The sequence below is a fragment of the Mastomys coucha genome, unplaced genomic scaffold, assembly GCF_008632895.1.
Source record: "Mastomys coucha isolate ucsf_1 unplaced genomic scaffold, UCSF_Mcou_1 pScaffold14, whole genome shotgun sequence".
Lineage (NCBI taxonomy): Eukaryota > Metazoa > Chordata > Mammalia > Rodentia > Muridae > Mastomys > Mastomys coucha.
Genome location: NW_022196896.1, coordinates 71613949 through 71630134, shown reverse-complemented (window position 1 = coordinate 71630134; position 16186 = coordinate 71613949). Strand labels below are relative to the sequence as shown.

At 43.3% G+C, this 16186-nt stretch overlaps 1 protein-coding gene across 11 annotated transcripts in view; it reads left to right on the top strand.

Annotated features, from left to right (window-relative positions):
* Positions 1-16186, top strand: part of Uxs1 (UDP-glucuronate decarboxylase 1) — an 84977-nt gene that overhangs the window by 49624 nt on the left and 19167 nt on the right. For all 11 annotated transcript variants that reach the window (XM_031367364.1, XM_031367362.1, XM_031367365.1 and 8 more), the window contains 3 exons: positions 3001-3105; positions 5476-5535; positions 7825-7946. In XM_031367364.1, the coding sequence (XP_031223224.1) occupies positions 3001-3105; positions 5476-5535; positions 7825-7946 (287 nt within the window). The remainder of the gene's footprint in view (positions 1-3000; positions 3106-5475; positions 5536-7824; positions 7947-16186) is intronic.

The window sequence follows — 16186 nt, the reverse complement described above, 5'->3', positions numbered from 1 at the left end:
ATCCATGGAGGACAGTTCCAGATCCCCATGGATACAGCAGCCACAGATTCTCAAGTCCCACACAGAAGCTGTGCACACAGTGAATCAGTTGCTATAGTGGAATCTTAGCAGGGAAAGGCTTCATGTATCCAGTGCAGATGCAGGCGTGGGGATAGTTTCGACCTATGGTTGGTCTAATTTGTAGATATAGAACCTGTGGTAATGAGGCTGGCTATGTTTCTGCCAGGTCTTGGACTTGGAGTGTTGAAAAGAGAGCTTTCCTCATGCACACATTCACAGAGAGACTCACAGTCTTCAGTGTCATGGTGTAATCCTTAACTGGTATGTACCAGCCCTGCTCTTACAGCATGGACACTATCCCAGAGGAACTTTAATGCCACCTGGGACAGTACGAACTTCAGCATAGTCAAGAGGAGCATGTTATTCTGCAGTTGGCTACATAAGGATTTGTCTCTGGGGAAAGATAATGCCTGATTTCTCCAGTGACTTCTGAAAATGGCTCTGAGTTCTCTCAGGTATTCTTTGAGATGCACGGTGTCTCTTCTTGTATCTGCAGAACATGCAGGAAGCTTCTGCTCTTGCCATTTGTTTCCCCATCCCCTGGCAACCTCAGTGCCTTCCTGCTCTACTCTTCCCAGCCTAACCCTTTGGGAGGCAGGCCTGATGATCAGAGGTCTCTCAAGATTTTTTTTCTCCAGGTTCTTTTTCCTAGCTAAGATCACAGCTCATAGGCTTGTAAATGCAAAAGGGACAGGGCAGCTCACATCCAGAGACAACACAGAGCAGTGGGTTCAGTGGGTGAGTTGGCAGGCCAGTCTCCACTTCCAACCCAAGTGTCGTGCTCATTTTTCCTGTGCTTTGAACCCACAGCTAACATGTTCTCAGGCTTTTTCTCTGGATGTTGAGCGTTAATAACTTTGTAGCTTCATTTACATTCCAGAGCCAGCTATTAATATTGCTTGTGGCATTTCACATTTGTACTTGTTTGCCCCTACTCTGAAGTTTCCTTCTTTTCTTAATTCCTTAGCAGATTAAGTAAGTCAGCAGAGTCTGTGTAATGCCCTTTTTAGGATAGGAGCAGGAGTGCTGCAGACAGCGAGAGTCAGAATATATTCGCACAGGGGAGTGGGCTGTGTAGAACCTGGATTTTTTTTTTTTTTTTTTTCAAAACAGGGTTTCTCTGTGTAGCCTTGGCTGTCCTGGAACTCACTTTATAGACCAGGCTGGCCTCAAACTCAGAAATCCTCCTGTCTCTGCCTCCTAAGTGCTGGGATTAAAGGCGTGTGCCACCACCACCCGGCTGAACCTGGATTTTAATGCAGCTTTCAGGTTCTCCTTAAGTGGGCCACTGCATCTAAGCCCTGCTTAATCAGAGGTCCTCACGTAACTGCAGGACACACCTCCTCATCTTTCCAGGAAAATCAGGAGGCCTAACCTGTCAGATGGCAGAAAAACAAACCGGATAGACTAGCTTTTGGGGTGTGTGGGAAAGACTCAGTTTATGTCTTGTATCTCCACTCTCTTAACTTTGCTGTTCCCAGAGCTCTGGGCTGAAGCACTGTGAAAGACTGTTTTCTGTTGGCTTTTTTCAGGACCACCAAGGGATTGTGTTGATCCCTGCAGTGGAGCTTGGGACTCTGCATTTGTAGTCTGAGGTCACTACTGTGTGGAGGTGGGAAGACAAACTACAGTGCCCAAGTAGCTTGTTGATTGCTAGACAAATCAGATGACAGTTGACATCACTGGCTGGCAGCATGAGTGGCCAGACATAAGAGGGATTACATCTGACTAAAGGCGGCAGGAAGTTTCAAACCTACAAACTGGCATCAGGGTGAGCCTTGAAGAAATCTGTGCTAGAGTGACAGGAAGGAGGGCAGCTTCATGACTTCAGTTTGATGTCAGAGAAATGCTTTGGGCTCAAAGGATACATACACTCTCCCTCTTAGTTCCCCTGACACTGTCGTCTTAGGACATAGTTTTATACAGCCCAGGCTAACTTTAATTCTTTTCTGTAGCTGTGGTACAACTGGTAATTCAGGCCTTTGGGAGTTAACAAGCAGGAGGGGACCAGAAGTTCAAGGTCCTGAGCTACCCTAGACTCAGTCAAAAACAAACAAATAAACAAACACACCTCCCACAGACAAACAAAGGAAACATCAAATTTATAATGAATCTGAGTTGATTCTGGCAGTGCTTGCCCATGTGTCATTGTGCAGCCTTACTGTAGTCTTGATCTGAACACATAGCATACACATTGCATTGCAATGCCAGCCATGCCAGCTAATGCTCAGAATAGAGAGTGTTGTGTGTTATGATCTATGTTTCTTTTACTGTTCAGTTTTCTCCTTTTATGGTATAATATTTTTCTATCCCCAGTGCAGAATATAAAATATTATGGGTTTTAATAGGATGTTTGATTTTTAAAATTGCTATATGTGTTGCAATGTATATATAGTTATATATATTTATACATATAGTTCTATATAATTATATATCTATAAATATATAATATGTAGTATATATTTAAGTACATTTTGACTTAGAGTCAAGCCAGAGTTTCCAAAATTTTCTGAAATGTCCTAAGCACACTCTACTATTTTTACTACACATGAAGTGATGTTCTCAACATTGATAGTCTGAAGTCAGAATCTCCATCAATTCTGTAAAGCATTGAAGGTACTTATGGCTGACACTAGCAATATTCAGTAGATAAGCATATTCATCTTAGATTTGCTTTCATTTTCAATAAAGGCTATAATTATACATGTACTAAAAAATTATTCTAAAATAAATTTATTTGTGATTTACTGTTAGTGTTTGTTTTGTTTGAAATTGTTAAGAATGTGACTGGTTTTCAAACAGAGCAATATATTAGCAAGTAGAATTTCAGCTTAAGATAAACTGGCACTGTTGTGTTACACTATAGTGCCCCAGAGCTCAAGATTTAGAAACAAAAACCTTTTTCTTGCAAATGACCTTCTTCTCTTTTGTTTCATTTAGTTGACCAGATATACCATCTGGCATCTCCAGCCTCCCCGCCAAACTACATGTATAACCCCATCAAGACACTGAAGACTAACACAATTGGAACACTAAACATGCTGGGTCAGTGAGTTTTCCTTTTTTTTTTTTTCTTTTCTTTCCTCTTTGTGGAAGTATTTTAAGAGATTTCAAAAGTGCACAGTATGGGACTTTCCACCCATAATGCATATTCTGAGACTCCTGTGATTCCCTAAAATCAGATTGTACCAAATCCTGTGATGTCTTTAGCATCTTAAGTCAGCACTTGAACTCTGTGTACTTAGCTTTTACACCAGTAGAGCTAGTATGTCCTTCTTTTTCCTTTATATCTACTCCAATATAAAATTCATTCTTAGGATAGATCTTTTCACCCTCAGCATTCTTATTTTTCTTTCTTGAGTTGAGAGCATCTACTTTTTATTTGAAGAGAGCACTTCCTGGCTTCTTGTTGACTTGAGTCTCAGAGACTTACTGCTCTTAGGCCTTTGGGATATTAATACGTTCTTAACTTAAACATGATTCTTTTGATGCCATCCCAGTCAGTCCTTGATAAGGACAATGACTAGCAAGTGGGTAATATATACCACAAGAATATGTTTGACAAAGGGACAAATGGGTAATTCATACCATGGGCAGGATAAAACAGGATGACACAAGTTAATTATGTTCTTCATAACAGTGCACAGATACCAAAGCAAAACAAAAAATGCTCATAAAGTCTGGGAACATAGGTGTCCAGGAGGTAGCCTACGAATTCCACCTGATAGAACCTCAGGATGGCATTTTCTTTTTAAACACATGGGAGTGGGCAGTCTCTGTCCTCGCCTTCAGAGCAGCCTCTGCTCTCATTCTTTGATTCCTTCCTTTCGGTTTGTTACTGAAAGGTATTGCCATCCAGTGTCTGTCACAGACTGGTGAAGCTGCCTATAGTTGGGCTAACCCAGCCCATTTGTCTCATTCTTCTCCCCCTTGTTTCATTCTTGGCATTCATCTTGGCGGCTTCCTGCTTCCTCCCCAGTTGCTCTGACACTCACACCCCTGGCTTCTCCCACTGTTGCCCTTCAGCCTTCTTCCCCATCTGGCCTCAGGCCATAGATGCTTGTTCTGTGCCGCTTGGCTGTACTTCTTGGGCGGCAGTGTGGACTTCTGTTCCATGTCAGGGCCAGATCCTCTCATTGTCCTGGTGTGCAGTAGTGGGGTATAGTGGGGTATATCAGTTAAGTGAAGATGATGGGCTTCTCACTCTATGGTGGGAGTCTGGAAAAAGTTTGGAGGACTTTCCATGTTTGCTTGACTCCACACTTAGTAATGGTCTGGTTGTTGTATATGTGGGTGTTGAGTGTAGGAAAGTGATTTGGGGCAGGATTGGGCATTATAGTGGTTACATTCTAGAAGGTGCCTGTATGTGGACCCTGGAAGACAGAAGAAGGATACAGGTGGTTGCCCAGGTAAGTATGCAGAAGAAGTGATAGGTGTGCCCTTTGGGAAGGCAAAGTGAGAAGCAGTTGGGAGAGGTTATCTTTCTAGTTGACCTGCCATTGTAGTTACTTAATAATATATGGGGAAGCCACAAAAGATGATTCAGAGGAAACAGTATTCCAAATATAACAGGATTGATGTGCATATGAACTCATAGAGACTATGGCAGCATGCACAGGGCCTGCACAGGTTCAAGACAGACAGCGTCCCAGCACTGAGCTTCCACCCCAACCAGGAAACTAATTGACATTTGCTTGCAAAGGAAAAATTACTTTTCTCCAGTGGGTTCTCACTGGATATATTAACCACACTTAAGGCTAGTCCCAAAGCCCTGCAGAGAAGGTCAACACAAAATTAACTTAGCAGTATTTTTTTAGGCTTTTTGTTTAATATTTTGCTTAGGCATTTTATATTTTACATGTCTTTTGCTTGTGTATTATTTCCAATTTTCTGTTCATATTGGTTTTGGTTTTGTGTGAATATGTTTTCTCTTTTTTAGATTCTGGTTTGTTTGCTCTTTTGCTTGCTTTATTTTCTAAAGCCACAGAGAAACGGATGGGTGGATAGGAAGGATGGGGAGGAGCTGGGGAAGAGTTGGGCAAAGGGAACCATGATCAGAATATATTACATGAATAAAAATTGTTTTTCAATTGAAAAGATCATATGAGGTAGCATTTTAGGGGCGTAGAGTCTGTGCAAAGCTTCTTGGAATCACACTGTGCTCAGCAGAGTCTGGATCGGCCCTGTTTGCAGCTACCATGTTTCACTTAAATGTTGCTTGTTTGAAGGGTTCATTTACAGTTTTCTTGTTGGTGTTTTTTTCCCACATGTTCCATGGCAGACTCACTAGGAATAGATAATTTAGTAGATACTAAGGCACCTTTAGGACTGAAACATTGCTTAAGTTGGCCACACACACACATCCGCCTGCCTGTGTAAACTGACAGTTTCCCTTCTGATTTACACTTTCTACAGGTCTGGCAAAGCGCGTAGGTGCCCGTCTGCTCTTGGCCTCCACTTCCGAGGTATATGGAGGTGAGTGTTGGAACCCCTAAAAGAAGCCCACCAACCCATGGGACTGTTTGTATCCTGTCGTAGGCAAGGGGGAACCAGAGTTCAGGGTTCCACTTAGAGGGCCCAGCCTGTTGACACAGCATTTTTTTCACTGCTACTCTGAGGCCTGGGTCCGGTCCAATAATGATGAGGTCTACATGATTCCATAGAGATGGACATTTTCCTATTTGCTCTGAAAGTATCTCAGAGATTACCAGCATGAAGTTGCTTTTGTCCCTTTTGTTGGCACAATTCTTCAGCAAGAGCAGTGAATACAGTGACTTGAGAGCTAGCTAGTGCCATGTGCTCATTTCCTCATGTGTTAGAGGAAGATTGCCGAAAGAACCAGTAAAGACAGTGCTAGTCAACTCCAGGTTACGTTTTACCTACCCACCACCATCATGATGCCTCCTGAGCCATTCAGTATCCAGGAACTTGGAGTGGATTTTTAACTCATGTTTGGTTCTCCAAAAACCAGCTGGCTGCAGGGTATGAATGAACCTCCTCGCTGGTGCAGTGAAGAACCAGACCCTGACATGTTGTACTTTTTTCTCTTTTTACATTATTCTTCTGGACAAGGGAAATGAGGATGTTAAGACATAAAATTGGAAGAGACCATTTTTGAAGTAAGTTGGCCAAGTAGGAAAACAATGTAGCAACACAAATTATACAGAGAGTAGTTGTAACTGCCATGAAAGTGTAACACATCCTCCTCCTTTTTGCGGTTCTTGGCAATTAAAAGGGCAAAGCAGGTGCCCTGGCCCCATCCTGTTCACTGTCTAAAAGGCACAGTGACAGCTTTCCTTCCTTGTCAGCATTTTTTGTGTATTTGGTAAGAGCTGCCTTTAGGAGTTTTAAGTAATGAGGGTGGCACGATCCCTGTGGTTTGGCACTTTCTGTATGAGTGCTGCTAGAACATTTGGGGTTTGTGAAGCATATGTCTGCCCTTGCAGCATCACAAAATGCTTATGAGGAGGGTAAGTATTAGAAAACTTTTTCTTGTTTTATTTTGTCTTTGAAACTTAATGCAGCACAGGCTGGGCTCCGGTTTGCCGTATAGCTGAGATTGACTACCACCTGTGGTCCCCTGCCTCAGCCTTCCAAGTTCTGAGACTATAGATGCTCACTGACACATCTGACTTTGGAAATAATTTTTACTAGACCTTTATGTATGTGGACACATACAGATGCTCACTGATAAAAGCGTGAACACATGTAGGTATTCCATGACTGGGTAGGTGGACAAGTATTTGTAATGGGCAGAGAATAGCTTTGGAGTCTGGTTCTCCTGTGTCTAGGGCACACTAAGTAGGATAGGGCAGCTGGCCAGCAGATCCAGGAATCTGCCAGGCTTTGCCTCCTCAGTGCTGGGGTTACAAACTGGGTGCCCCTGTGCTGGGCCTTTTTAACTTGGTTTTGTGAATAGAACTTAGGTCCTTGTGACTGCAAAGTGAATACTTTATGGAGTCAGCTCAGTCCTGGCCCTTTACTTCTGTGTCCCCCCCCCTCCCCTCACCCCATCCCCCAATAGCCCCACCTTCATGGTTTTCTAAGGTAATTTTATGAAGGAGATTTTTTTAGAAGCTTGGCTTCCTGGGCATTCCAACCCAAAATGGTGCCAAGACTGAATTGCTTATGCTTGGCTTTCTTGTGTGCCAGAAATATATGACCGTCTCTTTTGGGATCTGACCTGTCAGAAGCTAGGAAAAAGCCTGATCTTGGTCATATCTCTGTGTATGTAAATCACTAATATTCTTTTTTTAGGAAGTCTTTACCTTAGACCTCTTCTCTCATGTGTAACTTCCCTCTTACTGGGGGAATTTTCACTCACAGGCCTTACTCTGCACTGTCCACGACTGCAGAGTTGTGGCTGCTGCTTGAAGGTTTGGCTGGCTCAGATGCATGTGCCAAGGGGTCCACCCACATATGCTCCTCTCCCTTATCCACACAAGTCTGGTGTCAAACCGTGTGCCAAATAAATTGGCTGTGAATTTATAACACTGAGTTGCTGTATGTTTTTATTCACATTTCTTGGGAGAGATTTATACATTTTAGAGTGTGATTGGACGCATATATATGTGTAGGGAGAGCACCAGGTGCCCTGGAACTTAGGAAGCAGGGGCACCGAGCTTCAAACATTTCTCACTGGCATTTCTCTCTGTTTTTAAATGTTTACCTAGGTCCATCATAAATAAACATTGTTTCTGGTAGCAAACTAAGGGCCAGTTATGGGATATAAATTAAGTCTTATTTTCTCCTGCTTACTCATAGATCCTGAGGTCCACCCTCAAAGTGAGGACTACTGGGGCCACGTGAATCCCATTGGACCCCGAGCCTGCTATGATGAGGGCAAACGTGTTGCAGAGACCATGTGCTATGCCTACATGAAGCAGGTATTGGTCCATACCACAGAGCACTGTACACAGGTTGTACATCTACTGTACAGGAATAAACCTTAGGGCTTGATACCTGCCAGAGGGTGTTGGGAAGACCTGGTGTTTACTGTTACAGATGAATGGTATTGCCAGCCATTTCTATATATCTTCTTGTTTTCAAAATGATATGAACTCGTTTCCAATACTAAGAAAGGGCCGGGATCAGCATGCTTCCCTACTGTCATATTGTCCACCATCAGTTAATGTTTGCCTCTTTTCCCTAGGCCTCCAAGTTGGTGTGGTTAGTTTTTAACATTTGCCTATTATGTGTATTTGTGTATTTATGTTCCTTAGTGTGGGTGCATTGCGTGATTGTGGAGGTACTGGGACTTGTAGATCACCTGGTCTTTGGTAGCCAGATTGCTGCAGGAATCCTGTTTCCTCCTGCTGTGTGCTAAGATTCCAGGTGGGCTGCCATGCCCATCTGGCTTTTGTGTTGGGCCAGGGGCGCTGGACTTTATCTTTGTACAGCATGCACTTTACCTAACCACCTCCCCTAGCCATGATAGATTTTAAAACTCATCCTCTTTGAGGTCCATATTATATTTTACATAGTCCCCTGTTTCCTACATGTTTTATTACTCATTGTTACACTGGGCACTTCCATCATGGGTCTTTCTTGTGCATCATTTCACCCACAGAGCAAGAGGCCAAGCTTCCCACACTGGCTCTACCATAACAGGAGTTGGAGATGGATGAGCACTCAGTTCTTACCTCTGACCTCTGGTATGGGCTTGTAGCTTTGGGCTATTATTGCCTTAGGGGGTACAGTAGAAGGCTTGTTTGGCCAGATGAAAACCCTGTGTTGTTCCATTTTTCTCACTAAATTTGTTTGTGCTTGGGACCAGCACTCTCTGGTCCTCGGGAACTTACTTGTTTTCTTTGTTCATTCTTTGTTTGTTTGTTTGTTTGTTTGTTTCTTTCTTCTTTCTTTTTCTTTAATTGAAGCAGGACATGTAGGAAAATAATCACGGGCATGGAATGTAGTTTTAAGACAGCTATGTATAGATGTGCTGTCTACCCTGGGAGTAGTGTTGTCAGGCCCACATCTAGCCTGTGGGCACAAGAGGAGGGCAATATGGGAGTACTCTTGGCCCCTGACTATTTGTTTCAGAGCACCAGTTATTCTTTTATGTGGATGATAGCACAGCATGAAGCTAAAGTTTCCTTTTTATGATGGGCCTGGAGCACTTAGCTTCTTTAGTTTTTTAATGCAAAATAACTTGTGTGGGTATCAGGCTCTAGACTCTCTGCTCTGTTTCTCTGCCAGAGGTAGACCTGAATTCTTACAAATCTAGCATAAGTCATAGTGTGAGCTTCCAGCTTTCTGTCCCTATTCTCCCTGTTGTAACTAGTAGACTCCCACAGAGGAATATGTTGCAGTCACTCTAGCTCCACCTCCTGATCCTTTAGGTACTTACTCTAAGCATGCAAAGTAACCCCTTTAGAGAAGGTAACCCTTAGCACCTGATTCCCCTGCCCTGCTGGGCACCATGGTGTCCTGCCTATCAGAATATGCTACTGGCTAGAGATGACATGGTATATGGGGGTTACCTTGCATGCTTGAGAAAGTGCCCAAAGGATCAAGACTAGAGTGACAGCAATATGCTTCAGCTTTCTTGAGGCTGGGTCTATTTAGTCTTCCCTCATTCCACCTAGCATTCTTGAGGTAAGTATTGGTTGTCTGCTGTTGAGATAAGAGAGAGGGCTGCAAACTTGTTCCCAGGTCCCTGGCTCCTTAGTGGAGCTTGAGCTATCTATATACAACATGCTCTGCCCTGCTGTCTTGACAGGCTGCTGTGGATAATTGTCTTAGTTAGGGTTTTATTGCTGTGAACAGACACCATGACTGAGGCACTCTTAGGAGGACAACAGTTAACTAGAGCTGGCTTACAGGTTCAGAGGTTCAGTTCATTATCATCCAGGTGGGAGCATGGCAGATTCCAGGCAGGCATGGTGAGAGAGAATCTGAGAGTTCTACATCTTCATCTCAAGGCCACTAGAAGACTGGCTCCCATGTGGTTAGAAGGAGGGTCTCATTGCCCACTCCCACAGTGACACACTTCTTCCAACAAGACCAACAAGTTTTAGAGAAAAATACTTTAGTTGTTAGGATTTATGCTTTTAGAAAGTCCTGAGTCATGTTTATATTAGCAGATTATTGATTTGGTTATTTTATTAACTACTGCTTTTTACATACAAGAATGCATCCTTTTTGTTAATGATTATCTTTTTTTCAGGGCTATACATGGTATGTAAATAAATCTAATGTAAGGAATGAAAATGTAAACAAGATAAATAGAATTTTCATTAAATAAAATGTTACCTTTAAATGATTTTCTTTCAAGATTCTCTAATTAGTGAAATACCCAGATATGTTCAGTATAAAGTTTTATTTCATTGCACATCTTTTAATGGAGATCAAAGGGCAAAGCAGAGCATCCTTCATGAATAGTTTGAATCTGTCAGGGAGGAAGTAGGTTGCTGCTTCTGTGTACCTGTGGGCATGGAGACTTTATAATGTGGGTGTTTGCCCTGGGGCTGTTGGTCAGGGCTTAGGGTGTATTTGTACTCCTAGGCCCCCCCCCCCCCCTGAGTGTACCTCTGAAGTCATGGCCCACCCACTTTCTGAACTGAGTCTGCATAACAGGCTACCATTCATAAAACCACAGACCAACAGAGCAGAAAGAGAACTTAGAAGTCAGAAGTCACCTGGGGCAGTAGCCTTGAGGGCATATTTACTTTTTGGCATTAGCGTACTTTAAAAAAAAGAATAGTTGCTATGTATATGACACTAGAGGGCCTGATGTGTTTGCTGGCCTTGGCCTTGTTCCCAGGGCGTCTGCTGCCCACATCCTGCTACCCCATATAGGCATTCTCAGTGTGGTATTCCTCCCTACTAGTTTTGCAGTGTTGTCAGCATACCCTGACACATAGCAACTGTAAGATGTCTACTCATTAATGCAATAGTCCCTGTTATTTTTGAGGGAGATATACTTCAACACCCCAGAGGATGTCTGACTGAAAGTGCAGGAATCTATATATGTTATACTTTTTCTGAACATGTATAACTATGTTAAAATTTAATTTATAAGTTAGGCATAATAAAAGATTATTTGCAGTTTCTAAACATACCAATTGTAGCAATATGCTGTGGTAAAACTCATAGGCATAGGCATATGCTGCTCCCCGGTGGAGAGCAGGACGCTGGGGAACTAATAAAGCAGTGGGAGGGTAACCCACATCCTGCCAGAGCTCCAGTATTCTGGCCTGGCAGACTCGGGAGGCTGCTGGTGAGCTTTCTACTCCACTGGGTGGACGTCTGGCTGTGGGAAGCCTCCATCCCAGTCCATGGGGGGTAGGAATGGGGTTTAGGGTGGTGGAGAGGGAACAACCCTATGAACTCAGTCTCAGACATCCCAGATGCCGCTGGATATCGTGGAAGAGCTGAGAACAAGGGGTTGGGGGGGTGTCGGGTCAGCTCAGTCAGCCCCAGGGCAGAAGGGAGAAAGGGGCGGGGAGTAAAGGGAGCACCCAGTGGTTCTTGTGTGGGCTTGGGGCGAGAGTCCTTGGTCTGTCTCTGGTCGCTGGAGCTGGAAGATCTTCCCGTGGCAGATTAGAAGCAGCTCTTTAGGGGAAGGCCTAATCCATTGCTCTAGTACACAAGTCTAGATGAAAGGAGGCCAGCCGTGGTCTTAAGGCATTTACTATAGAAAAGAGAGAGAGAGCAAGAAAAGGTAGAGAAGTAGAGACTGGCCATGACCACGTGGGGAGAGAGGGAGCAAGAGGTGAGAGTAAAGACAAGAAGTTAAGAGTAAAAGGTTAAGAGAGAGAGGAGGGGTCAAGCAGCCCCTTTTATAGTGGACTATGCTTCCTTTCTGTTCCCAGGGGCCGGGCATACCTGACTGTGATCAGTTGACTGGGGGTGGAGTGCAGCCAGAATACTGGGAGCTAGGGGATAATGGAATTGAAGGGCTCATGGTGTCAGGCATCTATGTCTGGGGGTGTGGCTTTACTGTTCCGTCCCTTGTAGAATTTTCTACTGGGTTTCTGGAGTAAGTCTTGCTCAACCAAGAACACAGACAGCCTTTCATGGTCCAACATGCTACCTCATAATACCTTCCAATGCTACACCCTCACTTTTTGCTGACTATAGGTAACTGAAACCATGGCTAGTGGATCCACTTCACTAAAATAGATGTGTTGAAGAGTATTGTCAGGGAACTACAGGTACATCTGCTGTCACCCAGCCTTGTGTGACTTTCTGCTACCCTCCAGAATGAATGTGAGCATCACTCAGCCTAGTGAATCGCACTCCACAATGCAAGGCCTCGGGTGTGTGTGAAGCATTAGAGAATGAGATGATTCATCTTCCTGTCCCCATTGATTTACACATTTTCAGGGTACAAGAAGACTTGGAAGTATGGCAGAGTAGGGCTACCATTTCTGGGAGTACCATGTGTAGCTTTCAGGTCAGTATAACCCAGGCTTCTCCTGCAGGACAGATGATTGTGTAATGGAGGGTGACACTTTTCTGCGTAGACCCGTTCCTCAATCTGTACTGTGCTCCTCTGTCCTTTGAGGACTTCCCATCATTGAACAGTGATCAAAATACAGCATGGATGACTTGATAGAACACTGTTCAAGGCATAGCTTACATTTAAGAGCAGCCTTGATGGAGAGCCCATTTTACTCTGTAGCTCAGGACTTGACCATTATAAAAGAAGCAGTGGGATATCTGATGGCACCTTACCCTTGTGTGTGGTACACTAGTCCCAACCAGTTGCTCTTCCTCAAGCCTGTGATTAATCTTCCCCAGAGTGCTGTGGGATGCCGCCATGTAGTCCTGTCATTCTGGTAGGGAACAGGTACTGAGAAACATTATACATGACCACTGGTTTTAGGATTGAAAATAAATTTTTAAACAATATATTCTGATCATAGTTTCTCCTCTTCCAACTCTTCTCAGATCCTCCCTATTTACCCAATTCCATGCCGCCTTTTTCACATTAGAAAATAGAATAAAACAACCAGGTTTTTAAAAAAGAAAAAATAACAAAGTGAAAGCATAAGAAACACATACACATATACACATACACACATATACATATGTACATACTCACATATCCACACATACATGCACATATATATATATATATACACACTCGTATAAATACATGCACATACACACAAATACATATACATACATGTGGGTATGTGTGTGAACAATACATACACCCCACACACACAGAGAAAAACAAAAACACACGATTGAAAACCATAATGCATAAGTAAAAGATAAGCCACCCTACAGTGCCTAGACAAAGCAGTATGAAACAAAAGTCTACAAAAATACCACTGAGTCATTTTGTATTGGACGTCTGCTGCTGGGCATGGAGCCCACCATTAAGTGTGGCTTATATATCCAATGAGGCTCCATTGAAGAAAAGTTAATTTTTCCTTGCAAGTAGATGTCTATTGAGATAGCTTCTTGGTTAGGGGTGGGCGGTCATAGCTCCTTTGCCCTCTCAGTGTTGGGGCCCTGTCGGCTTAAACCTGTGTGGGTCCTATGAATGCTGCCAGTCTCTGTGAGTTCATGTGCATGTCAACTCTGTTGTGTCTGAAGGACACTCTAGTTGTTACAGTATTTCTTCCCATAGCTCCCTGACCCCTGAGGGGAGGGATTAAATGAAGTCCCATTTAGGACTGCATGTTCCAAGGTCTCAGTCTCTGCACACTGTCCAGTTGTGGGTCTCCCTGTTCATTACCATCTGCTGCAAGAAGCAGCTTCACTGATGAGGGTTGAGGAAGGATTGTATGTCTTTAGTCATTTCATTGCTATGTTCCTTTAACAGAACAATAGTGTTTGCTTTCCCTCTAGATCCCATCCTATCCAATCTCAGGTTCTTGGCCACCTGAGCATTGTAAGGCATAGGTTTCATCTCTGAATGGGGTTTTAAATCCAGTGTTTGTTGCTCCTACAATATTTGTGTCACTATTGTACCAACTTATCATGTTGGTAGGTCACTGTTATAGATCTCAGAGTTTGTAGCTGGGTTGGTGGTTACCAATTCAAGGTAAGTTAGCATGATCAGGAGCCAGAGACAAAGGTCAGGTACAAGTGTAGACATCTATTCTTCATTGAGGATGCAGTGTCATTTATGAAGTAAAAGCACAGCAGAAATGTTGCATGTGATAAATTTTTAAATACTCTTCCCTTGAGCTATACTGTATGCAGCTTTGTGCAGGGCACTTACATTGTGCTAGGTACTGAAATCATCCAGAGCTGACATGCATAATTGTGAAGGTTATATGCAAATCTTCCTATTCAGGACTTGAGCATCATCAGATTTTTCTATCCAAGGGGTACTGGATACCAAAAGACACCTATTTGTATTGGGCTCAGAGCTATGACATGGTCAGTTTTAAAGTGTTATCACTGTTTTGTAATTCCTGTGACATAGCAGAATGGACATTGTAATCCTTACTTCAAACATCAGAATCATAGGTCTTAGAAAATTAAGTATAGCTCAAGACTGCTGGGATGAACCTGGAGTGTTCCCACTAGGCCCATGAGCTTATGCTTTCTGCATGGGGGTTCACACTAGTCCTTCTCCTCTTAACTTTCCATTGGTTTTATGCTGACCTAACTCTCAGTTGCTGAGATGTTCTTGTTCTCAGTGCTCAGAGTCTTGGGTGAATGACTCAGGGCTCCCGTCAAGGACCGAGCACGCAGTGACATGAAGCTGTGGCAAAGAATGAATCACTAATTAGTTCTATGAATGATGGCCTTTTGCATGCTGAGTCCCTGCACCACAGCATGATGGAAACTCAGCAGTGTAGTAGGTGTGTGGCCATGCAGATTGGTGTCACGTGATCTAGAACGTATGGATGCTCTTAGATCCTTCAGAGATTGGCTCTGCTTTCAGTAAGATACTGCCCTAGTGGGCACTTTCCCAATTCCATTCTGTCCCTTTTCCCAAGGTTGGTATGGAAACTAGCCCAGCTGCCTCCATAAACACTTTGTTGATGCCTCTCGGTTGTACCTTTACTTTCCCTCTGCAAGTGTAGAGGATGACTGTCAGATGAACTGTACACAATAAACCAGTGCTGCCTTTGTGTAAGGGCAAAAGTTTGCTGACACTCTGAAGAAAGAGCTGGGCATACTGATTCCAGAAGATGCTAGTGTTTAAGAAGAGAACAGCGGGTAAGAGCACTGATTGCTCTTCTGAAGGTCCTGAGTTCAAATCCCAGCAACCACATGGTGGCTCATAACCATCTGTAATGAGATCTGACGCCCTCTTGTGGCACATCTGAAGACAGCTACAGTGTACTTACGTATAATAATAAATAAATCTTTGGGCCAGCAAGCAAGGACTGAACGAGCAGAGTTGACCAGAGCGAGCAGAGGTCCTACAAAAAAATTCAATTCTCAACAACCACAAGAAGGCTCACAACCATCTGTACAGCTACATAGAAATAAATAAATAATAAATCTTTAAAAAAAAAAAAGAATAGAATAGATCTCAGCTGAAAGGAGATTCAGGTTTATGGCTTTCCATGGAGCTAATCTTGGTGTGATATCTGGACTTGAGAGTGTCCACTGGGAAGCCATGAGACTGCTGTGGGTAGAGGTAGGAGCAGTAGCTACAGCTACTTCACGAGTTCATGTGGCTTCTTAATTTTTAGTTCATTCCAGTTAGCTTGCTTAATGACTTCAGGTCCAATTGGAGAAATCAGCAAGCTTGCCTGTTTACATGTTGGGCAGTAAATGTTTATAGAGGTCGGTGTATAATAAGGCCTTGCTTTGGAATGTTCCTGAGACAGGGGAGAACAAGAGGGTAAAAGCAAATGATTTGAGCTTTCCTCTGCTGGGCATGCCTGTTTGAGTACTGTAGAACTGCTGAGGTTTCCCAGTCTCTTAAGAGAATAAAACCATATTCATCCTCTTCTGATTCTTTGTCTCATCAATTAAATGCAAGTGGAAATGCTGAGTTATCTTCTATTGAGAGCTGCATCTCTGCTCTTCCTTCTCCTCTTTAAAACATTATCCCCTGCCATTCCCAGGCGATGGGTTCTGAGATCTATGGTGGATTCCTGGAACCACAGACTAGTCTGTGCTGTTTAATTTAATGCCATTTCCATCTTAACCAGACATTTGGCTTGCATCATGAACTGTAACTTGAAGTGCATAACAG